The sequence below is a fragment of the Mercenaria mercenaria genome, chromosome 10 (assembly GCF_021730395.1).
Source record: "Mercenaria mercenaria strain notata chromosome 10, MADL_Memer_1, whole genome shotgun sequence".
Lineage (NCBI taxonomy): Eukaryota > Metazoa > Mollusca > Bivalvia > Venerida > Veneridae > Mercenaria > Mercenaria mercenaria.
In genome coordinates this window covers 37,610,401-37,631,723 of record NC_069370.1, presented here as the reverse complement: position 1 = coordinate 37,631,723, position 21,323 = coordinate 37,610,401, and the positions used below count along the sequence as shown (strand labels likewise).

The 21,323-nt window shown below is 36.2% G+C and overlaps 2 protein-coding genes across 2 annotated transcripts in view; both read left to right on the top strand.

Annotated features, from left to right (window-relative positions):
* Window positions 1–32: 32 nt before the first annotated feature.
* Window positions 33–3,653, top strand: LOC123561876 (cerebral cavernous malformations 2 protein-like). The gene has a single exon (XM_045354556.2). It carries the CDS (start codon window positions 112–114, stop codon window positions 1,297–1,299), a length of 1,188 nt encoding a protein of 395 aa, XP_045210491.2. The 5' UTR covers window positions 33–111; the 3' UTR covers window positions 1,300–3,653.
* Window positions 3,654–12,988: 9,335 nt separating this feature from the next.
* The window catches only part of LOC123561878 (serine/threonine-protein kinase DCLK1-like), a 65,617-nt gene continuing 57,282 nt past the window's right edge, over window positions 12,989–21,323 (top strand). Inside the window, exon 1 of the mRNA XM_053552787.1 lies at window positions 12,989–13,059. The gene's annotated coding sequence lies outside the window, so the exon portion shown is untranslated. The remainder of the gene's footprint in view (window positions 13,060–21,323) is intronic.

Sequence of the window (21,323 nt, the reverse complement as noted above, 5' to 3'; positions counted from 1 at the left end):
TTTTAAGCGACGGAGGCCCCCAAGGGGAAAAACTCAAACTGTTAGATTTTTACCTGGACACCGGGCGGAAGTTAATTGTAGCAACACAACTGAACAAGCAAATTCTAGATAATGCTGAGGAACCCAAGATCGTCTGTCATAAGAAGTGACGAGTTACGTCCGTTAAGGACAGCAGAGCTGACGCCTAGAGGACTGAGAATTGAATCGAACAACTTTGATGAGAAAGAACACCATTATGTCGAGTTTGACTGTAAATATCTTGGAAACATCCCAGGTGTTCCTTCAGAAACTGACACTACAAACAGAACAGAAGTGCTGAAGATCATTGACAGAGGCAAGAAGCAAGGTTTAATACCACTGCATATAAATTCTGAACATGAGGCAATTCTGTATTTGAGCAAAGAGAAAGTACAAGTGAATCGACGGGATTTAAACGAAGAAATGTTGCTTCTTCTTCCCCTACATGAAATCGCTCATGTCTGCTATGTTCAAGAAGAACGGCTTCATATTCTTGCAATAAAGCATGGTACACCAGAACGACTAAACTTGGCAGTATTTCTTTGTGACGGACAAGACACCGCAGAGGCGATATGTGCATTAGTGAGCTGCTGTTTTCATGTTGTTTATTCAGCGGTAATGATCGATTTAATTGAAGACACCATTGACAATGCAATCAGAGATGATAATCGATCCTTTAGTTCAGATGCAACCACAACAGGACAACATCCCCAGTTTGTGTCTGGCTCCTGTAAGAGCCTTGAACCTGACTCTCCTGGACCCATTGGTAGTGAAATTAGTGGTGAATCCCAAGCAGAAGTGCTTCGAGAATACATGTGGCAACTAAACGCAAAACTGAAACCAGAAGAATTGAAAATGTTCTCAACTCACCTGAAAAATTGGAACTATTCATCAAATAAATTACAAGAATTCTGTGAAAATCTTTATAAACTGTATGGACCTGAAAGAAGACATTTACTAGCAGGCATGTACCCATTTATACCTGAGCGTGACTGCCAGTATTTTGAGAAATTTCTTAAGAAGCATGATGTAAGCTTACCAGGGCTTGGTACTCTTAGCAGCCTGCCTGGATATCCACCGCTGTTCTACACTCGATCTATCAGTGATATTTCTGTTAATAGTAACACAGGTGATAGCAGTAACGCTGATTTCAGGACAAGTGCAGATTTTGATTTGGAGCTGGATGCAATGGGGAAGAACTTTGAGAGAATTGAAGTGAGTGTAGGGGAGACAACCCAGTCTTACCTACAATCTGTATTTGACAAGAACAGCAAAATTTAGAATCTTAGGCTGATTCCTTGTAATTGCATAGAAATCTGTTCCTGTCCAAAGATCTGGATTTGTGGCTTTTTTTTAGCTCACCAGAGCACAAAGTGCTCAAGGTGAGCTATTGTGACCGGTCATTGTCCGGCGTCATGCGGTGTGCGTCAACATTTCCTTGTTAACCCTCTAGAGGCCACATTTGTGACCCAATCTTTATGAAACTTGGTCAGAATGTTTGTCTTGATGATCTCTAGGTCAGTTACGAAACTGGGTCATATTGGGTCAAAAATTAGGTCACTAGGCCAGATCAAAGGAAAATCTTGTTAACAGTAACACTCTAGAGTCCACAGTTTAAGTTTGAAACTCATGAGAATTGGTCAGAATGTTTATCTTGATGAATTCTAGGCCAAGTTCGAATCTGGGTCATGTGGGATCAAAAACTAGGTCACTTGATCAAATCAAAGGGAAAGTTTGTTAACACTCTAGAGGCCAAATTTATGACCCTATCTTTGTGAAACTTGGTCAAAATGTTAATCTTGATGATCTCTTGGCCAAGTTCGAAACATGGTCATGTGGGTTCAAAAACTAGGTCACTAGGCCAGATCAAAGGAAAATCTTGTTAACATACTAGAGTCCACAGTTTAAGTTTGAAACTCATGAGAATTGGTCAGAATGTTTGTCTTTATGACCTCTAGGTTAAGTTGGAATCTGGGTCATGTGAGGTCAAAAACTAGGTCACCTGGTCAAATCAAAGGAAAAGCTTGTTAACACTCTAGAGGCCACATTTATGACCCTATCTTCATTAAACTTTGTCAGAATGTTTGTCTTGATGATCCCTAGGTCAGGATCGAAACTGGGTCATTTGGGGTTAAAAACTAGGTCACTAGGCCAGACCAAAGGAAGATCTTGTTAATCTAGAAACCACATTTTAAGTTTGACTCATGAGAATTGGTCAGAATGTTTTGCTTGATGACCTCTAGATTAGGTTTGAATCTAGGTCATGTGGGGTCAAAAACTAGGTCATTCAATGAAATCAAAGGAAAAGCTTGTTAACACTCTAGAGGTCACATTTATGACCTATCTTCATGAGACTTGGTCAGAATGTTTGTCTTGATGACCTTTAAATCAAGTTTGTATTTTGATCTTTTGGGGTAAAAAAAGTAGGTCACCTGATCAAATCAAAGGAAAAGTTTATTAACACTTTAGAGGCCACTTTTCTGACCCTATCTTCATGAAACTTGATCAGAATTTTTATCTTGATGATTCCTAGGTTAAGATTGAAATTGGGTCATGTGGGATCAAAAACTAGGTCACCTGCACAAATCAAAGGAAAAGCTTGTTAACATTCTAGAGGCCACATTTATGACCCTATTTTCATGAAACTTGGTCAGAATGTTTATCTTGATGATCCCTAGGTCAAGTTCAAATATAGGTCATGAGGGATCAAAAACTAGGTCACATGCTCAAATCACATGAAAAGCTTGTTAACACTCTTGAGACCAGATTTATGATCATATCTTCAGAAACTTGGTCAGAATATTTGTCTTGATGATCTCTAGGTCATGTTTGAAACTGGGTCATGTGGGTCAAAAACTAGGTCAGTAGGCCAGATCAACTCTGTTGAGCGATATAGGGCCATCATGGCCCTCTTGTCTTTTCATAGCAGTGGCTGTTTGCAGGCATCTTCCTCAAATTTGCACCAGAAAATTTCTTTAAAGTCCTGCAGTTTACCCTTAAAACTGTCTATCCTCTTTACATCAGATTTGTATTCCCCTTTTTCCAGATGTCAAGCTATTTTTATCCCCCGCTGAAAGTTGGAGGGATATAGTTTTGGCGTTGTCCGTCCGTCCGTCCTTCCGTCTGTCTTTCCGTCCGTCCGTCCTTCCGTCTTTCCATCCGTCCGGAGCCATATCTAGGAAATGGTTGGGAATATTTATTTAAAACTTCATATACATGTTTACCACTATGAGTTCTTGCGGCCCGTCAAGTTTCAGTCAGATTGCCCAAGTAACACCAGAGTTATGGCCCTTAGAAGTTTCTAGTGTTAACTATATATGGTACTATAAATATGGCAATTTCTGCATCATAACTTTTGATACATTTTACCTAGAACTATGAAACTTAAACAGAATTTAGATCACCATAATGTGGTTGTGTACGCAGAATTTCATTCGGATTTATTTGTAAATTAAGAGTTATTGCCCTTTAATTGTATAAAAATCCACATATTTGTATATAACAAACTTACCATTTGGTAGAATTTCATTAAATTTCTTTCATTCTTCTCCAGGAACATTTATTGTAAACATGTGAAGTTGTGTACCCACACCTGGTCACCCCCTTACCTTGATCACACCCCTCCCCCCCCCCCCCCCCCCCCCCCCCCCCCAAAAAAAAAATCCTTATTTTAGATTTTTTTTTCAAACAAACTTCATATACATGTTCACCACTATGGGGCCCATCAAGTTTCAGACTGATTGCCCAAGTAATAAAGAGTTATGGCCCTTAGAAGTTTCTAGTGTTAACTATATAGGGTACTATAGATCTATACATATGGCAATTTCTGCATAATAACTTTTTATATATTTGACCTTAAACTATAAAACTTTAACAGAATTTAGAGTACTATAATGTGGTTGTGCACAGACAATTTTGTACGGATTTCTTTTGTAACTAGAGTTATTGCCCTTTAATTGTCTAAAAATCCACATATTTATACATAACAAACTTACCATTTGGCAGAATTTCATTAAATTTCTTTCGTTCTTTTCTGTGAACATTTATTATAAACATGTGAAGTTGCCTACCCACTTGCCTTGGTCACACCCCCTTCCCCTCCCCTCCCCCCCCCCCCCCATCCACCCGCAAAAAATTTTTTTTTTTTTTATTTCTTATTTTAGATTTTTTTCAAACCTTCCAAGTTGTACCATTCCCCCACCTCACTTCTCCACGCAGTCATGCCCACCACTGATCATGCATCCTCTGCCCCCCCCCCCCCCCCCCCCCCCCCCCCAACTTCACCTTTTTTTTTTTTTTTTTTTTTGAATTTTTAATTTTCAATCAATATTTATAATCAGCTTGTGAAATTTGTTTCCTCTCCCGTTCCCCTGCACCCCCACTCCCTAAAAAATAAATATATACATATATGTATATATAAATATTTCCATTCCTTTTTTTTTTTTTTTTTTAAATGTTCCAACCTTCAACATGTTAAGTTGTGACTGCACAAACCTTGCCCTCAGACATGTTCAAGATATCTTACCTGTGTTCTCTTCAGGACATCTGTTCTTTTAAGTACATGTTAAACAGCAACACCTGGTGCCAAACCACTCAAAGACAATATTTCGTTCCAGTTAAACTTCAAGCTCACATTTCAATTAACTGCATTTAAGTTTTAAAGCTAAGCTTATTACAGTAAGCATATCCCATTCAAAATAAATTCTTTAGTCAGGATCAAAGTATCATACATTTATTATGTACTCTTTAATGAAACATTTGTTTTCTGTTGAAATTATTTGCTTCTTATTAACATCCTTAACTTTTTGACGGATATATTTTTTTGCCATTCCTCACCACAAACCCTTTCGGCGGGGGATACCAATTCATCGAATTTGTTTGTTATTTCCTAAATGACAGGTATCAAACCTTCCCTTTCCTTGAAAAAAAAAACAACAACAGATATTTGCTAATAATTGTAGAAGTTCAAGTGATGCAGATGTTTAGTTTTGAATTAAATATAGTCATGAAGAAGGCTTATATCTATTTGAATTAAACCAAGTCTGTTTTCAGAGGGAGGATGAAGGGTGAGGGGTGGGGGGATGGAGTTCTTGCTGCTTTGGTTATACTGATTTAGATCAGTTAGCCTCTTGGTGGCTTGTGTAATGAATGCGAAATGTTTCTTTACAGTTTACATTCTAAACCCAGTCATGATGCTTTGAAAATGTACAGTAAAGAAACGGAGGAGAAGTGTTAAATAAAATTCTTTATCCTGTGTTTGGTGCTACAGTACTATAATTATAAAAGGTTGATGTATCTATTTAGAATATGTGTTATGCTTATATATGTAACCTTGTCAAAGCTGTGGTTACATTTTTGTATTTGTTATAAAGTACATGAAACATGCCTGTTTTTCTTCTTTGTTCATGATTGTAAAACATTACTGAAGTGAAAATTTACCTCTAAAAAATATCAGTTCAGTTTATAAAATATTGATAATCAGATTGTTCACCCAAAACGCCTTACAGGTTATGTTTTCTGTAATAACTTTCTTACTTTTATCAGTAAATATCATTATTACCTTGTTTGGGATTTTTGTTACTTTATCAAGTAATACTGATTGAACTGTCAAATAATCCATTTGACATAGCTAGGTTATTATGAATAGATAATATCCTTTATTATACTGGGTTTTGCTGTCATTCTTCACTTCAGAAGAGTGAACATTTTATGCTTAAACATAGATACCAAAGTTTGTGTCATTTTAGTATTACATAAAAAAAGATACAGTGTTTCCTGTCTTAAACTTGAAAATGGGCTACATGTACTCTGACCCAATGCCATTGTGTTTTCATGTGCCATCAATATCTGTAGTTTGCAGTATCAAACTAAGCTACATGTAAAGTCAGTCAGCAAAATTCTGTCCATTTGTAGTTCTCTGCCAAACAAACATATTTCTAGCCCACAGTGCTAGTATTTTGCCTCTTGAGAGTGACAGTTCTACTCCAATGTTCAATTATCCCTTCTTTAGGTCCAGTAGTAATTACTTTAGTGCATTACAGGCCTACTGAACCTGTAATACGGTTTTATTTTTAACAGAAGCCACTTGAAATTAAGAATTGCATTTTCTCTGTTCATATTTTTATTGACTCAGTATTGACAATAAAAAACGTTTTCGCATGGAATCTACAAGCATCGTGTAGTATATACATGCAACTTTGCGAAGCAAGACGAAAAATACAGGAAACCGTCGAGAAATGGCATCCCCCCAACTCCCGGCTACAATCGTGAATTGTGACTGGAAGAGAGAGAAAAAAAACAGCAAACAAAACCATTTTTAGGATGGCCTGAGCCGCATCGCTCATTACCATTGTACAAACAATAGAGATCGTTGACATTGTCCTTGGTACTATTCTGACTTGGCAAAAACAAATCCCATATCAACTGTGCATATTTTATATGGATATATAGGCACAAAAAATTGAAGCAATGATTTGTCTATGATAAGTTGTTTTTTTTTATGCCAAAAGCTTTTAAGATTTAGCCTGTGTTTCTCTTTTTCAAATCTGGCGATAACATAAAAATATAAAACGCTAAAAGATTCTAAATTAATATAAAAACTGCATGGAGTTAGGTTAGGTCATAGTTTATAGGTCACCATGTCATATCAGTCTATAGCAAACACTGTTTGAAAAAACTCGGGTATTCATTTTGTCGTAAGTATTGAATCAAATATAATCTAACCCAACCACCTAAATCTGTGAACTATTTGCGTCTTGGTTTGCATTATATAACGCGTTTTGAAAATGTCATCAAGTTGAACTTCCGTGTAGACCATTTCGCGGGCTTAGCGCAAAACGGTTGTAACTCCTTTATTTCATATAAGTTACAACCGTTTTGCGCTAAGCCCGCGATTTGATTCATTAAATTTACAACAGTAATGTAGTAACTGAAACGAATGTAAAACCAAACTGACTTTTTTAATGGCCACATATGCATATTTGTGATCTCCCAAGAACAGTGTCGTTTAAATGTCATTGTCAATTGGGCCGCACTAACCTCAGATCCTAGTGTAACATTGTTTAACATGGGTGACCAGAAGCTGTCTCAAGTAGAATGTGAACTCGTAACTATAATCAGGCAAACGATACATTAGGTTAACAAGTTGCAAGGACAATTAGACCTTAACATTAGTATGTTGGTTTTTTTCTTGAGGCAACCGAAGTCAAAGATAGTGGTCAATATATGTAATTAAACTCCATGTGTCTGATTGAGAATAGATCGTACTGTTACACTAGTCTATAATCATATTTCTTGATAATTGCCTAATAATTTAAACAATATAAATTACAAACCACCAGGTGCTAGTTAGTTATGATATTGACCGCATATAAAGGAACTGCTCACAGATTGCAGGTTGTAATTGGCCTCTATCGAGGAATTTTTGACAGAAACAGCCAGTAAAAGATACAATGAACTTTATTTTAGTAGGATACAATATAAAATTAACATAGACAAAAATAAAAATTGAGATAACAAAATTATTCATGAAGAAGATTCTGTTACCTTTCAAATGTGAAAATTTGAAGTAATCTTCACTCTTTGGAGAGTTACAATGATTTTAAGTAAGTCACGAAGGCATTCTGATACGTGACGTTAAGAACGTCATGAAAGCAATATGACGTCGCCGTGCATGGCGTGTATTTTTCAAGTCATTAATGCAACCAATTTTGCGTGCCACTAACTAGCCTAGGAAGCCCTAATATCTGTGCATTAAAGATCCCACTTAATTTGCGCTAATTAGTGTTAATTGGCATTCGTCGAGTTTCTGATATTATCAACTGTCACTGTCAATTTGCAAGTAGAAAAAAAGTTAGAAATTGTCAGACATGATTCCCAGGCTAGCCACTAACTAAACATCAAACGTTTGAATTTTTAGGAACAGTTTAAAATGATTTTACTGAAAAATAACCTAACTGTAAATTATTGGTTCTATCACTGACCTTATATCTACACACCGCTATATTTTCATGATGCATGGGTGCTTTTAAATTTCCGTTGCCATGACAACACATTAACATAAATTGTTAAAACATGGTAGAAATTGATTTCACCTGGATACAATATACTTGTTTCTAGTTTCTGCATGAACATAAGAAAAACAATGATTTACCATTATTATATGCAATCACTTATCATGTGACAGGTTTTCTCATGGAACGGCCCATACTAGTATTATACTAGTATTCGAAATAAACAGACATTGAAGAATTGAGATGAGCGGACGCAGTGGTCCAGGGGTATAACACTGCATGACTACAAAACCAGGGATCGTGAGTTCGAGCCCCTGCTCCTAAAAAGCCCCATGTGGTTCTGGGACGATCTATGTATGAAAAGAATTGAAACCACTGCCTTACCCTTGCATGTTCGTAAGAGGCGACTAATAGGGTCTTAACACTTGGTTTTGCTGTAACTCTGTGATTCCAGCATGTATGCAAATTTTGATTCCATACCTCCTGTTTTTATTTTGATGTCTATGAGATATGAAACCAAAATTTGTAGTCTTGTTTGGCGCCATATAACCTATGCTGTGTTGGTGCGCCGTAAAACCCAAATAAAATAGATGCTCCTAAAAAAAAATCTAACATTTCAATAAGAGTCCCGAGTAAGCCTGCTTTACACCGGGCACTATAAAGAACCAGGTAATTTCTGGAATTTGAGTGTCAACTGTACCCTCCCACTAATACAGTGCTTTAGGGTATAGAGGATAGCTAACAAATCTTTCCTGCGCCCCGATTAAAATAAAATAGATATAGTAGTTGTTTTGTTTTGTTTTTTTTGCTGTATATCAGAAGAAAAACGTCTTATTCATTTTTTTTAATTGAAATTCACGTGTTCTTTGTTTACATATGCGCTGATTTAGTGTGTACAGGATATCTTTGGTCATTTTTTTTCAATTATTTGCTAAACAAACTTTTAAGATTTTTTTACTATAAACCAGAGTGATAATGTATATTCTTTTCAAAATATTTCAGCTTTAACTTTCTGTCACAAAAAAAGTCATACACACTGATTTAGTCAGTACAGGATAGCTTCAATTTTCCTATGATAACATATAACAAATAGCACAACAAGCAAACGTTTAAAAGTCTGTTTTCATGTAGGTAAAAGTATTAACCTTTTCTATATACCCTAAAATCCGCTATACCCTAAAGCACTGTAATACTTAGAGTCTTGGAAGAGTCGCTCATATGGGCGTCGGCTGTCAACTATAAGCAAGCTTTCAAACAAACAAACACATAAACGAACAAACAAACAGATCTGAGACTGCATGGTAAGTCCGTACATGTTGTCCCAGGTCGTTATATTATATGCATCGACGACAACTTCTGCAGTAATTAGAATGCTCTGTTCTCCAGAGCATGTTACTCCGCCGCAACGCCATTAAGTAGACCGCGAACAATCCTGAATCTACCGAGGGTTGCAATATATCAAGATACATCGGCGGTTCGTAAAATCCCTTGACCATTCTGATTTAAAATTTATCATACTAGGTTTAAAATCGATCGTAAAAGTTAGAATAGATAGCGATTTTGCTTGATACTATCTGGGGAATTATCAGTCCTACAAACGAGCTGCCCGCCCGCTTAGCTCAGCAGGTAAGAGCATTGGTCTACGGATCGCGGGGTCGCGAGTTCGATCCTCGGGCGGGGCGCATGTTCTCCGTGACTATTTGATAAACGACATTGTGTCTGAAATCATTAGTCCTCCACCTCTGTTTCATGTGGGGAAGTTGGCAGTTACTTGCGGAGAACAGGTTTGTACTGGTACAGAATCCAGGAACATTCAACATTGGTTAGGTTAACTGCCCGCCGTTACATGACTGAAATACTGTTGAAAAATGGCGTTAAACCAAAAAAAAAAAAAAATAAAAAATAAAAAAAAAAATAAAATAAAAAATAAAAAAATAAAAAGAAATACAAACGAGCTGCATGTTTCTTTCTTTTTTTCAACGGAAAGAGTACATGACTTTCTGGCTCACATATTCTGGAAAAAAAAAACACTTCCCCAATTCTTATATTTTAAGATCGAAAGGCGTGAAAAATGTGTAACATCATAATACCCTTATTTGTTTAAAATACCCCTTTTCAAGCTTTTGCTTCTTCATGTGGTCATGAAAGAACCAAAGAACCACTACTACTCGAAGCTTTTCTATATTCAAAAATTTTCTCGAACAATTTACACATCTTTTTAAGTTCGCCGCGGCGGAAGTCACCACAGCTATTACGTCGTTATTCAGACATGAACCTTGTTAGTGTTTCTCAGCAAGCTTATTTGAGCCGCACAATGAGAAAATCAACATAGTGCATTTGTGACCAGAATGGATCCAGACCAGCCTGCGCATCCGCACAGTCTGGTCAGGATCCATACTGTTCGCTAACGGTTTCTCTAATTGCAGGTCTGGATGCTGGTCGCAAATGCACTATGTTGGTTTTCTCATAGTGCGGCTCAAAATTTTATCAGTTATTACAGTTGAACTTTCCTTATCAGCCACCTGTATTAAGCGGTCCCTTGCCTAAATCAGGCAGTCAGATTACTTCCAAAATTGACTTTATGTTTTTGTATCAACAGATCTTAAATAGCCACATACCTTAGGCTCGCCCCCTTCACTGGCAACTCAATAGGCCTACTTAACACAACTGAATGAAATTTCATACAAGCCTTCCCTGTGATAATACCAACACTTACAAAATGACATAAATTCCATAGCTCTTGCTTTCATTTTGGTGAAATTATACATCATCATCATTTTCAATAATTGCCTCACTCTAGAAGATATACATCACAACTAATAAAGAAATGCTATTCGTGCATTTGTGTGTCCATCCATCTGTCCAGCCCCCTCTCTCCCCTCACTCCCCTGCCAGCCAAAGCACCCTCGTCCGCTCCAAAGCAAATATGTTTATTCTACTTTTAGTTTCTTTTGTTTCTTGATATTGTTTTTTAATATCCCGCCATCTGCCCTGTCCATATCACTCTCCCTATCACCCCGCGTTACATTACCCATCCCTAAACTGTTTCTTCATATTGTTACTTTGTATCCTGTCAATCCCACCTCGGCTACATCATCTCACTTTATCCCATATCACCCCATCCCCCTCCCCCAACAACCTCCCCCACGCTCGCAATTATTTTTCTATTTTAAAGGCCAAGAAGGCGTTATAGAACGTCATCTAGCGGAACGTCAAACATTACGCTTGACGACGCCACGTCTTTGCGTTCTAAGCGTTGACGGTAAACAGCTTGTATGCTAAAGATTTCATTTCGCATCCAGTTTTTCGTCATATTTAAATAATTAAATATCTACTTGTAGTTCATAAAAGGAGTGGATATAACTACTACCTTCTTTAAATATATTTTCTGATATTATTTTTTTCCATCAAAGCTAGAATGAACGCCTTGAAGCAAAAAAAAATATTTATCTATGTTTAGAGTAAAAATATGGCTGACATTTGTCTGTATTCTCATATTTAACATGCAGTTCGACCGATAGTATCAATTCGCATATATCTCAAAGAACCTTAAATTATGTATGCAAATTTATAACTTTTCAATTGATACTACAAGTCGAACTGCGATTTGTTAAATGTCTGACTCAGTCTCGGTCACAAAACCGTACGATGTCCGTACGGTTTTGAAAAATCGTACATTAGAATCCTCGTGGTCTCTGTGCAATCGTAGCGTCTGGTCACAGTAACAACGGGCCCGTACGATCTTTATAGTATGTAATCGTAGGATATCCGTATGGGCATCGCAGACAAGCTCACAAGGAGCCCGGTCGTACCTCGTTCGGTGCTCGTGGGTTCGTACGGCGCTTGCACGGCACTCGTACGGTGTTCGTGAGAGTCCTCTGCAATAGTCGCGCGAGCATCGGCATGCCTCGCAGTTTTCCAAATTCGCACGAACATCGTGCGATGCCCGTACGAGCTCTTCCGGGGCCCGTGCGGTTCCCGTGTGGGGCTCTTGCGAGCTGCTCCCGAGTTAGAAATTTCTATGAGCTCGTAGAGAACTCGGGAGCTCGGTGAAACATTCAGACGTCGTACGAGTTTGCTAAAATTCGACTGAAAACCTACTCGTGCGGAGCTCGTAGCGTTCTTGTGACCGGAGTGTAACATACAGCAAGCATCATTAATGTTCGTTTAATTATTTTGAAGATAGAATGACCAATAATGCGCACTGCTCTCCCAACTGATGTGATAAACTTTTGCTTGTGGGAAGTTTAAATAACATCTTTTTACTGATGACCTAAATACACAAAAAGGGCCCTAATATATTAGAATCTATATATAGATCAGATGTCGTGCGCTCGAAATAAGATGTCTAGCGCACGAAATAACATGTCGTGCGCTCGAGATAAGATGTTGTGCGCACGAGATAAGACGTCGAGCTCACGAGATAAGACGTCGCGCGCTCGAGATATGTCGTCGTGCGCACTGGATACGACGTCGTTCGCACGGAATAAGACGTCGTGCGCACGGAATAAGATGTCGTGCGCTCGAGATAAGATGTAGTGCGCATGAGATAAGATATATCGTGCGCACGAGATAATTTTAATAAAAAAAATGCATGTCCTAAACATACCACCGTACAGATGTGCATATACTCGCATTTTTTTATTCAACTCGTATACTAAAGCCAGAATGTTAGATCCATTATTTAAAGTAAAGAATATCAATAAAAATACGATCAAAATTTAGTCCCATTTATTGCTCTATCATTACCCCTTAGGGGGCCTCTATTGATGCATGTCCTAAACATACCACCGTACAGATGTGCATATACTCGCATTTTTTTATTCAACTCGTATACTAAAGCCAGAATGTTAGATCCATTATTTAAAGTAAAGAATATCAATAAAAATACGATCAAAATTTAGTCCCATTTATTGCTCTATCATTACCTCTTAGGGGGCCTCTATTGATCAATTTACCGCAGAACAACCAATATGGCGGCTGTTGATACATTTTTGTACGAGTCGGATATATTGTAAAAACAAACACGGTTTGTGATTATTTAAATAATGAAAATAGTTTATGTTCATGGTCCAAAACATATTTATTAATTGACATTGTCTTAGCTACATCTTAACAGCCCACGTTTAATTCAAACTGTATCTTAGGACATTGTTTTCATAGGTAACGAGAGGTATGGACTAAAGTTCTGACCAACGTAACACTTTAATAACGCAGCTTTAGTGTGTATCGTTTTGTTTTTCAAACTACCTTTACAAGTATATGTGTGAATATATTTTGATAATTTTAGTTCAGATTCCCTGTAAAATCTTAGAAGCTGTAAAATCTTAGCTCAGTTAACAGCTTAATTGGGCACCTGTCCAATTAAATTTTTGAAATGTCATTATCATCACACATTATTCTCCAGCTATTAGCTAATATTGAGCAGGTCCCAGAAAAGTCACAAATTAGCTATATAGCTAAATCTAGCTATATATAGCTAGAAATAGCAATAAAACCAATAACAATTGTTTAACATATGTGTATATTAAATGTAAAATAATTATTATCCCATTCAAATGGTTTATGAGACAGAAGACAATCACAAAGAATGGAGATCTATGCAGTTTCAGTTTCAAAACATGTTGCGAATTTCTGCGATTAGTCATTTATAAATTTGTCTTATACTACGATGATTATCACAAGTGAAAAATTCAGTGATGATTTATCGCAAAATACTGCCACAGTTATTGAAAATGTGACTACAAAGATCTTGGATTTGTGTTATTGTCTTTCATCTTATAAACCTTTTGAACGTAATTATGACCATTTTGCATCTTGTTTTCACATATTTTGCATTATTGGTATTGGTTTTATAGCTACTTCTAGCTATATATAGCTAGATTTAGCTATATAGCTAATTTGTGACTTTTCTGGGACCTGTTGAGGGTTATTTAGAATGAAAACAAACAATTTTTATTAGCCCACCATCATTAGATGGTGGGCTATTCAAATCACTCTGCGTCCGTGGTCCGTCGTCCTTCCGTCCGTCTGTCCGTCCTTCCGTTAACAATTTCTCGTTATCGCATCTCCTCAGAAACTACCAGGGGGATTTTGACCAAACTTTGTCAGAATGATGTATCGGTACCCTAGTTGTGTCCCCCTGAAAATCAGACTGGTTCAACAATTTTTGAATGAGTTATGGCCCTTTGTTTATTTCTATAATTTACATAGATTTATATAGGGAAAAACTTTGAAAATCTTCTTGTCCAAAACCACATGTACAGAGCCTAGGGCTTTGATATTTGGTATGAAGCATCATCTAGTGGTCCTCTACCAAGATGATTCAAATTATCCCCCCTTGGGTCTAATATGGCCCCGCCCTGGGGGGTCACATGGTTTATATAGACTTAAATAGGGAAAAACTTTGAAAAGCCTCTTGTTCAAAACCACAGGGCCTAGGGCTTTGATATTTTGTATGTGACATCATCTAGTGGTCTTCTACTAAGATTGTTCAAATTATCCCCCTAGGGTCAAATATGGCCCCGCCTCGGGGGTCACATGGTTTACATAGACATATATAGGGAAAAACTATGAAAATCTTCTGGTCCAAACCACAAAGACTAGGGCTTTGGCATTTGTAATGTAGCATCATCTAGTGGTTCTCTACCAAGTTTGTTCAAATTATCCCCCTAGAGTCAAATATGGCCCCGCCCTGGGGGTCACATGGTTCATATAGACTTGTATAGGGTAAAGCTTTTAAAATCTTCTTGTCAATAACCTACAACATTCAGATTTGGACCACATGTATGGTTTTGAGTGACAAGATGAACCTTGACATGAGTTGACCTTGATTTTGACCTAGTCACCTACTTTCACATTTCTGTAGCTACAGCCTTCAAATTTGGACCACAGGCATAGTTTGTGCACTGAAAAAACTTTGACCTTGACATTGAACTAGTGACCTACTTTCAATTTTTGAAGGTACAGGCTTCAAATTTGGATAACATTCATAGTTTTGTGTACCGAAACAAACCTTGACCTTTACATTGACCTACTTTCACATTTTTGAAGGTACTGGCTTCAAATTTGGACCATATGCATAGTTCTGTGTTCCGAAATTAAATTCGACCTTGATTTTGACCTAGTGACCTACTTTTACATTTCTCGAGCTACAGCCTTCAAATTTGGACAACTTGCATAGTTTTGTGTACCGAAATGAACTTTGGCCTTAACATTGACCTAGTGACCTACTTTCACATTTCTGTAGCTACAGGCTTCAGATTTAGACCACATGCATAGGATTGTGTACCGAAACAAACTTTGACCTTCATATTGACCTAGTGACCTACTTTCACATTTTTGAAGGTACAGGCTTTAAATTTGGACCACATGCGTAGATTTGTGTTCTGAAGTGTAATTTGACCTTGATTTTGGCCTAGTGACCAACTTCCACATTTCTCAAGCTACAGCCTTCAAATTTGGACACGTTTTGTGTACCGAAATAAACTTTGACCTTAAGATTGACCTAGTAACCTACTTTCAGATTTCTCAAACTACAGCCTTCAAACTTGATGCACATGCATAGAACTTTGTCCTTGAAATTCATCTAGTGACCTACTTTCACATTTCTCAAGCTACAGCTTTCGAATTTGGACCACATGCCCAGTGTTGTGTATGGAAATGAAATTTGACCTTGAGCTAGTCATTAAGTCTTGAAATTAGGAACACTCAAAAATGGCACATTGGTGGGCGCCAAGATCACTCTGTGATCTCTTGTTTGGAATGGCATATTTTAGCTGGTAGCATACATGCTTATATAAGAAAGAATCAAATAAAATATGATAATAAATTATATTATCAAAGTTTATTTTACAACAATCACATAGAGTTCAGTACTGCCTCATGAGACCGGATACTTAAAAGATATTCTCCAAATGTTTCCTCCCTCTAAAAAAAAGAATGTCACTCCGAAAAAAAATAAACAATTGATGAAAACTATGATAAACTTATATATTAATGGGAAATTGGCACTTGACCGTATTGCAAATCAGGCATCAAAACCAAGATATAGTTTTTAAGGCGTTGAAATGTCAAAAAAATATGACCCCTTGATGTCATCCTTTTTCAGAACTTAATGCATGTATCAATAAAATTACAACCGTGTTGAAGAGTAGATCTAATGTGTACATGTTTTATATGCTGTTCAATTTTCATGTAAAACAACTCTTTCGATGATTTGGTGTTGAAGCTAATTTTTGCAAACTTCAACCAAATTCATTACAAATTTGTAAGAATAAGCAAAGTGTGTTTTTGATTACAAACTTTAATGCGCTGTCAGTCTATTACTAAGTATTTTATCTGCATGGGCCTCCCAAGGCCATGTCGTACTTGTAGCAAGCTAGAAATAGTCTCAACCACTTTGTAGCTTTAAGTGCCAGTATTTAGAGCCATATTATATTATTTTTTGTTTGTTTTGAATTTGCAAAATGCTCCATTGAACCTATGCATATCAAATTCACAATAAATTAGTAACATTTTAAACTTTTTAACCTTTCATTACACAGTTTAAATTAATGTAGCTAGTTTTTATGAGCATTTTCAAAAACTTACTTGCTAAGTCTGTAAAAAAAGATACTTAATTACCCTGTATATCATTATATCATATTTAATGAAGACATTACCTCCCTTTAATGGACATATTTTACTACTTTGATAAATTTAACATACAGTTTAAACTTGTTGTCTAAAAGTAGCTAAAAATTCTGGCTATCTCGAAGACATTTTCATATCCTGTCCCAAAAGACACAAAATATCACTTTAAGCTGAATTTGGGGTATCTCAAAGTAAACTCCCTGCCTGATCCCTTGGAATTTGAGAGACCGAGTTTCAACTGTACTTGAATTAATACTTTTATATTTCCATATTTATATACCGGTAAGTTTATTTAAAAAAGGAAGTTAACTTTTTCTGAATTTTGAAAACCTTTCAAAGTCATATAAATTTTATTCTATATACCATATATTCCCTACTTTAATGTCTGTGGGCTCATAAATGTACCCCGCCCCCTCAGAGAGGAGTATCAGTGATATTAAAATTCATTGGTTAGATGTTGGTAATACAGCTTATATTTAATAATGGAATTTAAAAAAAATCTTTTGGTGGGTGGGGGCCTTACTAAATGCTTGCTCACCTCCCCCACTTTCCCACATTTCAAATGTAAGGCCCTCTTAGTAGGGGCATTTATAGGCAGATATATGGTACAAGTTGTAATACGTTTCTATTGCATACATACTGTACTAATCTACAGCGAAATACTTGAAGCTTTCAGATGGTGCTTTTAAAAATACATCCCCTGTATCAATGCTGTCTGTTGGGCACATGAAATGATAATTTAAAGATTCTTCAAACTGAAATTTGTATGAATGCATAGGTTTATCAAATATTGAATTGATTCTTTGATATAGCATTTGTCTTTCATTACTTTTGAATTTTCTCAGCATGGAAATATGATGTCTTAATATATGAGCCGTGCCATGAGAAAACCAACATAGTGCGTTTGTGACTAGCATGGTTCCAGAACAGCCTGCGCATCTGCGCAGTCTGGCCAGGATCCATGCTGTTCACTTTCAAAGCCTATTGCAATCAGAGAAACCATTAGTGAACAGCATGGATCCTGACCAGACTGCGAGGATGCGCAGGCTGGTCTGGATCCAGGCTAGTTGCAAACGCACTATGTTGGTTTTCTCAGTGTGTGCATAATGTTGAAAGAATTTTTATAAGTCACAGCACTATTATAAAAGATATGGCAGTTTGAAATTTAAGAAAATGGCTGATCGTGGAGGCAGCCATTTTAGTGTGTTTATGATATCATTTACAAACTGCTATATTCTTTAGTTAGCAAATAACCTTTTTAATATATATATATATATATATATATATATATATATATATATATATATATATATATATATATATATAAAACATGGTAATTTCTTTCACTACAGTTCGAAAAAGGAGAGAAATTATTTTTAAATTAATGAAATAACAAAATGTATCATCTAGAAATTCGGTAAATCGGCCATTTTTTTAAAATGTTGCTGCAGAAACAAAATGTTTGTCATTTCAATCAAATATCAAGCCAATTTTGAAAATCCCTTCACTTCCTAAAAATGATTTAAGAGTCGTAGTAGACAGAATTGACATTAGAAAATGTTTCCTTTAAGTATCTGAAAAGGAGGGAGCTAAACAACAGATCAAAGTTTCTTGATTTCATTATTTCTACCTGACAGTGTTTGCAGTACATTTTCTTTGCAGCTATAAATATATAGCCTGACTATCTTTTTTTTTTAAGCATTTCTCTAATATAATCTGACCAATCTTTCTTGGCTCTGAAAAGAAAAGGGACATAATCAAACAAAATTTGAATAGCCTCAGGAGTTGTCTCTTGTGTACAAAACATAGGCTCTGAACACAGACTGCTATAAATAGGTTAGCCGTACATGTTGTATACTATACAGTAGTCTGGGTACCGACTAGATAATCCTTTTCTTTTAGAAAGAATAATTCTGTTATATATTCTGACTTCATCGCAGTCTTGGCTCTGCATTTTGAGAAGACATTGTTGTTATACAAAATTTGAATAGCCTCAGGAGTTATCTCCTGTGAACAAAACACAGGGTCAGAACACAGTCTTACTCTACAGGAATAAATACTGGATTTCTTTAAGAATATGTCTGGCATAACTATTATCTGATTGGTTGAAAAAAAAAACAGAATGAATAGCCTTATTTGCAGATAATAAAATTTAACCCGCCAGAAATTAAATTCATCTTGTCTTAAAAAGATCATGAAGTTCATAATTGACGGCTCAGTGTCCAGGTCTTGAAATGAGACATAATTTTGTAGGGAAAAAATAGTGTTTAATTATACCATAAACCTAATTGTGAGTAACTTGTGTTACTATTTTGTGTTTGAAGTGTAACCAGGCATAACTCATAATTATGCCAGTTTTCTTCCTTTGTTTTTTTGTACATATTTCACTCTTTGAACCCAAGTGTCGATAATAGAAATCAATGAAATGTGAAAAATGCTTTGTATTCTACTAAATGGTTTTGTTTCTTTTTTATTGTTAAGGAGTTATATCTTTGGTACTACTACAACTACCTGTATTTCTTTAAATATTTTATTACAGCCATTTTATCTATTTATTCTGTATATTAAAAATTTAGTCTATGAAATAATAAACAAAAATTCAAATAAAATCCATTCATATTATAAACCACAAAATTTGGATATTTAAAAATATGTACTTTTGACGGGACCAATCACCTCTTTGAATCTTTTGAAATTTAAATTTGTCTTGAAAAATGGGGAAGGTGTACTATAAAATCAAAAAATTTTGCTTCATTGGCCAAATGATAATATTTCAATAGCACAGCATTTTCATTAGATTTTATATCTATGTACTTGAACTTTGAAAAAAAAATATATTGATTCATTCTTCCTGGATGTAGGATTTCTGTGGATGAGTGGTTAAGGCAGCTGATTTTGAATCACTTGCCGTTCACTGATGTGGGTTCGAAACCTCGTCTTCAGGTGTGGAATTCTTCATGTGACAAAGCCATACAGCTGGCTAACAGAAGGTCAATGGTTCTACCTAGATGACCACCCATGCCTTAACCAACACCTGCAGTGGCACCTTGGATCTTCCTCCACTATGAAAAGCTTGAAAAATTGTCATATGACGTACATCACGTTGATCTGACATTTAGCCCAACAACAATGAAAAGAATAATCCTGGATATGTATATATATAGCCCACCCGCTTAGCTCAATAGAGAGAGTGCAGATCTACAGATCGCAAGGTCCTGAGTTTGATCCTCGGGCAAGGTGTATGTTCTCCGTGATGATTTGATAAAAGACATTGAATCTTGAGATTATTCATTCTCCACTTCTGATTCATGTGAAGAAGTTGGCAGGAGAAGTTGGCAGTTACCTGCAAAGAACTGGTTTATACTGGTACAGAATTCATTAACACTGGGTAGGGTTTAAACTGCCCACCATTACACAACTGAAATACAGCCTAAAAACGTCGTTAAACTAAAAACGAGCAAACAAGTACCGTAATTGTGTGCATTTGTCTGTTGAAGAATTTTTCATTTGACTATTTTTGTAAGAATATGCATGCATATGGATAAGTGCGAGGAAAATGTTCAAAATTTGAATATAACAGAAATTTATCTGTTGCCGATATTTCTGATTTTACAGTTGTACATACAACCTGTTTGTGACTTGAAGAATTTCTTGAATTGTCAATATTTACACAAATGTTAAAGAGAATTGTATACAAGTTAAACATGGTCAACTAAAGTCTTTTGGATTAAATAATCATGTTTTGCTTGGTACAGTACAAGTATTAGTTGCAATTTGTTAGCGAGTTTGTTAGGTTTTTGTTTAATATTTAACATTGTAAACACAGTTGAAAGATAAAAGATGTCGTTTATAACAGAACGTTTCAGTTAGACATTATTGTAGGCTTTATACAAAAAAAAAAATCATTTTAGGTATGTGTATGTAGTCAGTGGGTCAATGCCTTTAACCTTTAGCCTGCTGGCGGCAAATATTTCTGCCTTTGCGACCAGTGCAGACCAAGATCAGCCTGCACATCCGTGCAGGCTGATCATGGTCTGCACTGTTCGCTATTCAGTCAGTAATTTTTCAGCAAACACCCCTTAAATAAATAAATGGTATTGCCCATATTGAACGATGGACCAGTCCATTTTAGAAATTTAGCAGGGTAAGGGTTAAAGTCTGATAGGAAACATGATCTTCTGAAGGAGAAAAAAAATTGAATGTTTAAAGCTAATCATTAACTTCATATAAATTTTCAGTATTTATAACAAGGTGAGTTATATGACATGTGTCTAAATGTTTTATTGTCGAATAAAGTGCCATCACCCACAAGATACACCCTGCTAACAGTGTCCTAACATCATATCAGGGTAGGGGAGTGGGGCTGGAGCATTCTTACTCTGTGCACATATTTCTATTAGGTAAACGGATCTCGAATTCCAAGGGATTGCGCGTTTTACTTCAGAATAACCTAAATTGGACTGAAAATTATATTTTATGCACATGTTTTCTGGATGGGATTTGAAAATGTCTTTAGATAGCAGAAATTTTGAGATAAGCGAGTCTGAGATATTGAATTTCAACTGTAATATACTATTTCAAATTAAAAGGAATGGCTTAACATACTGCCATCTACAAACATGTTTTTTTTTCCTCCAGATATCCAATGAAACCAAAGAA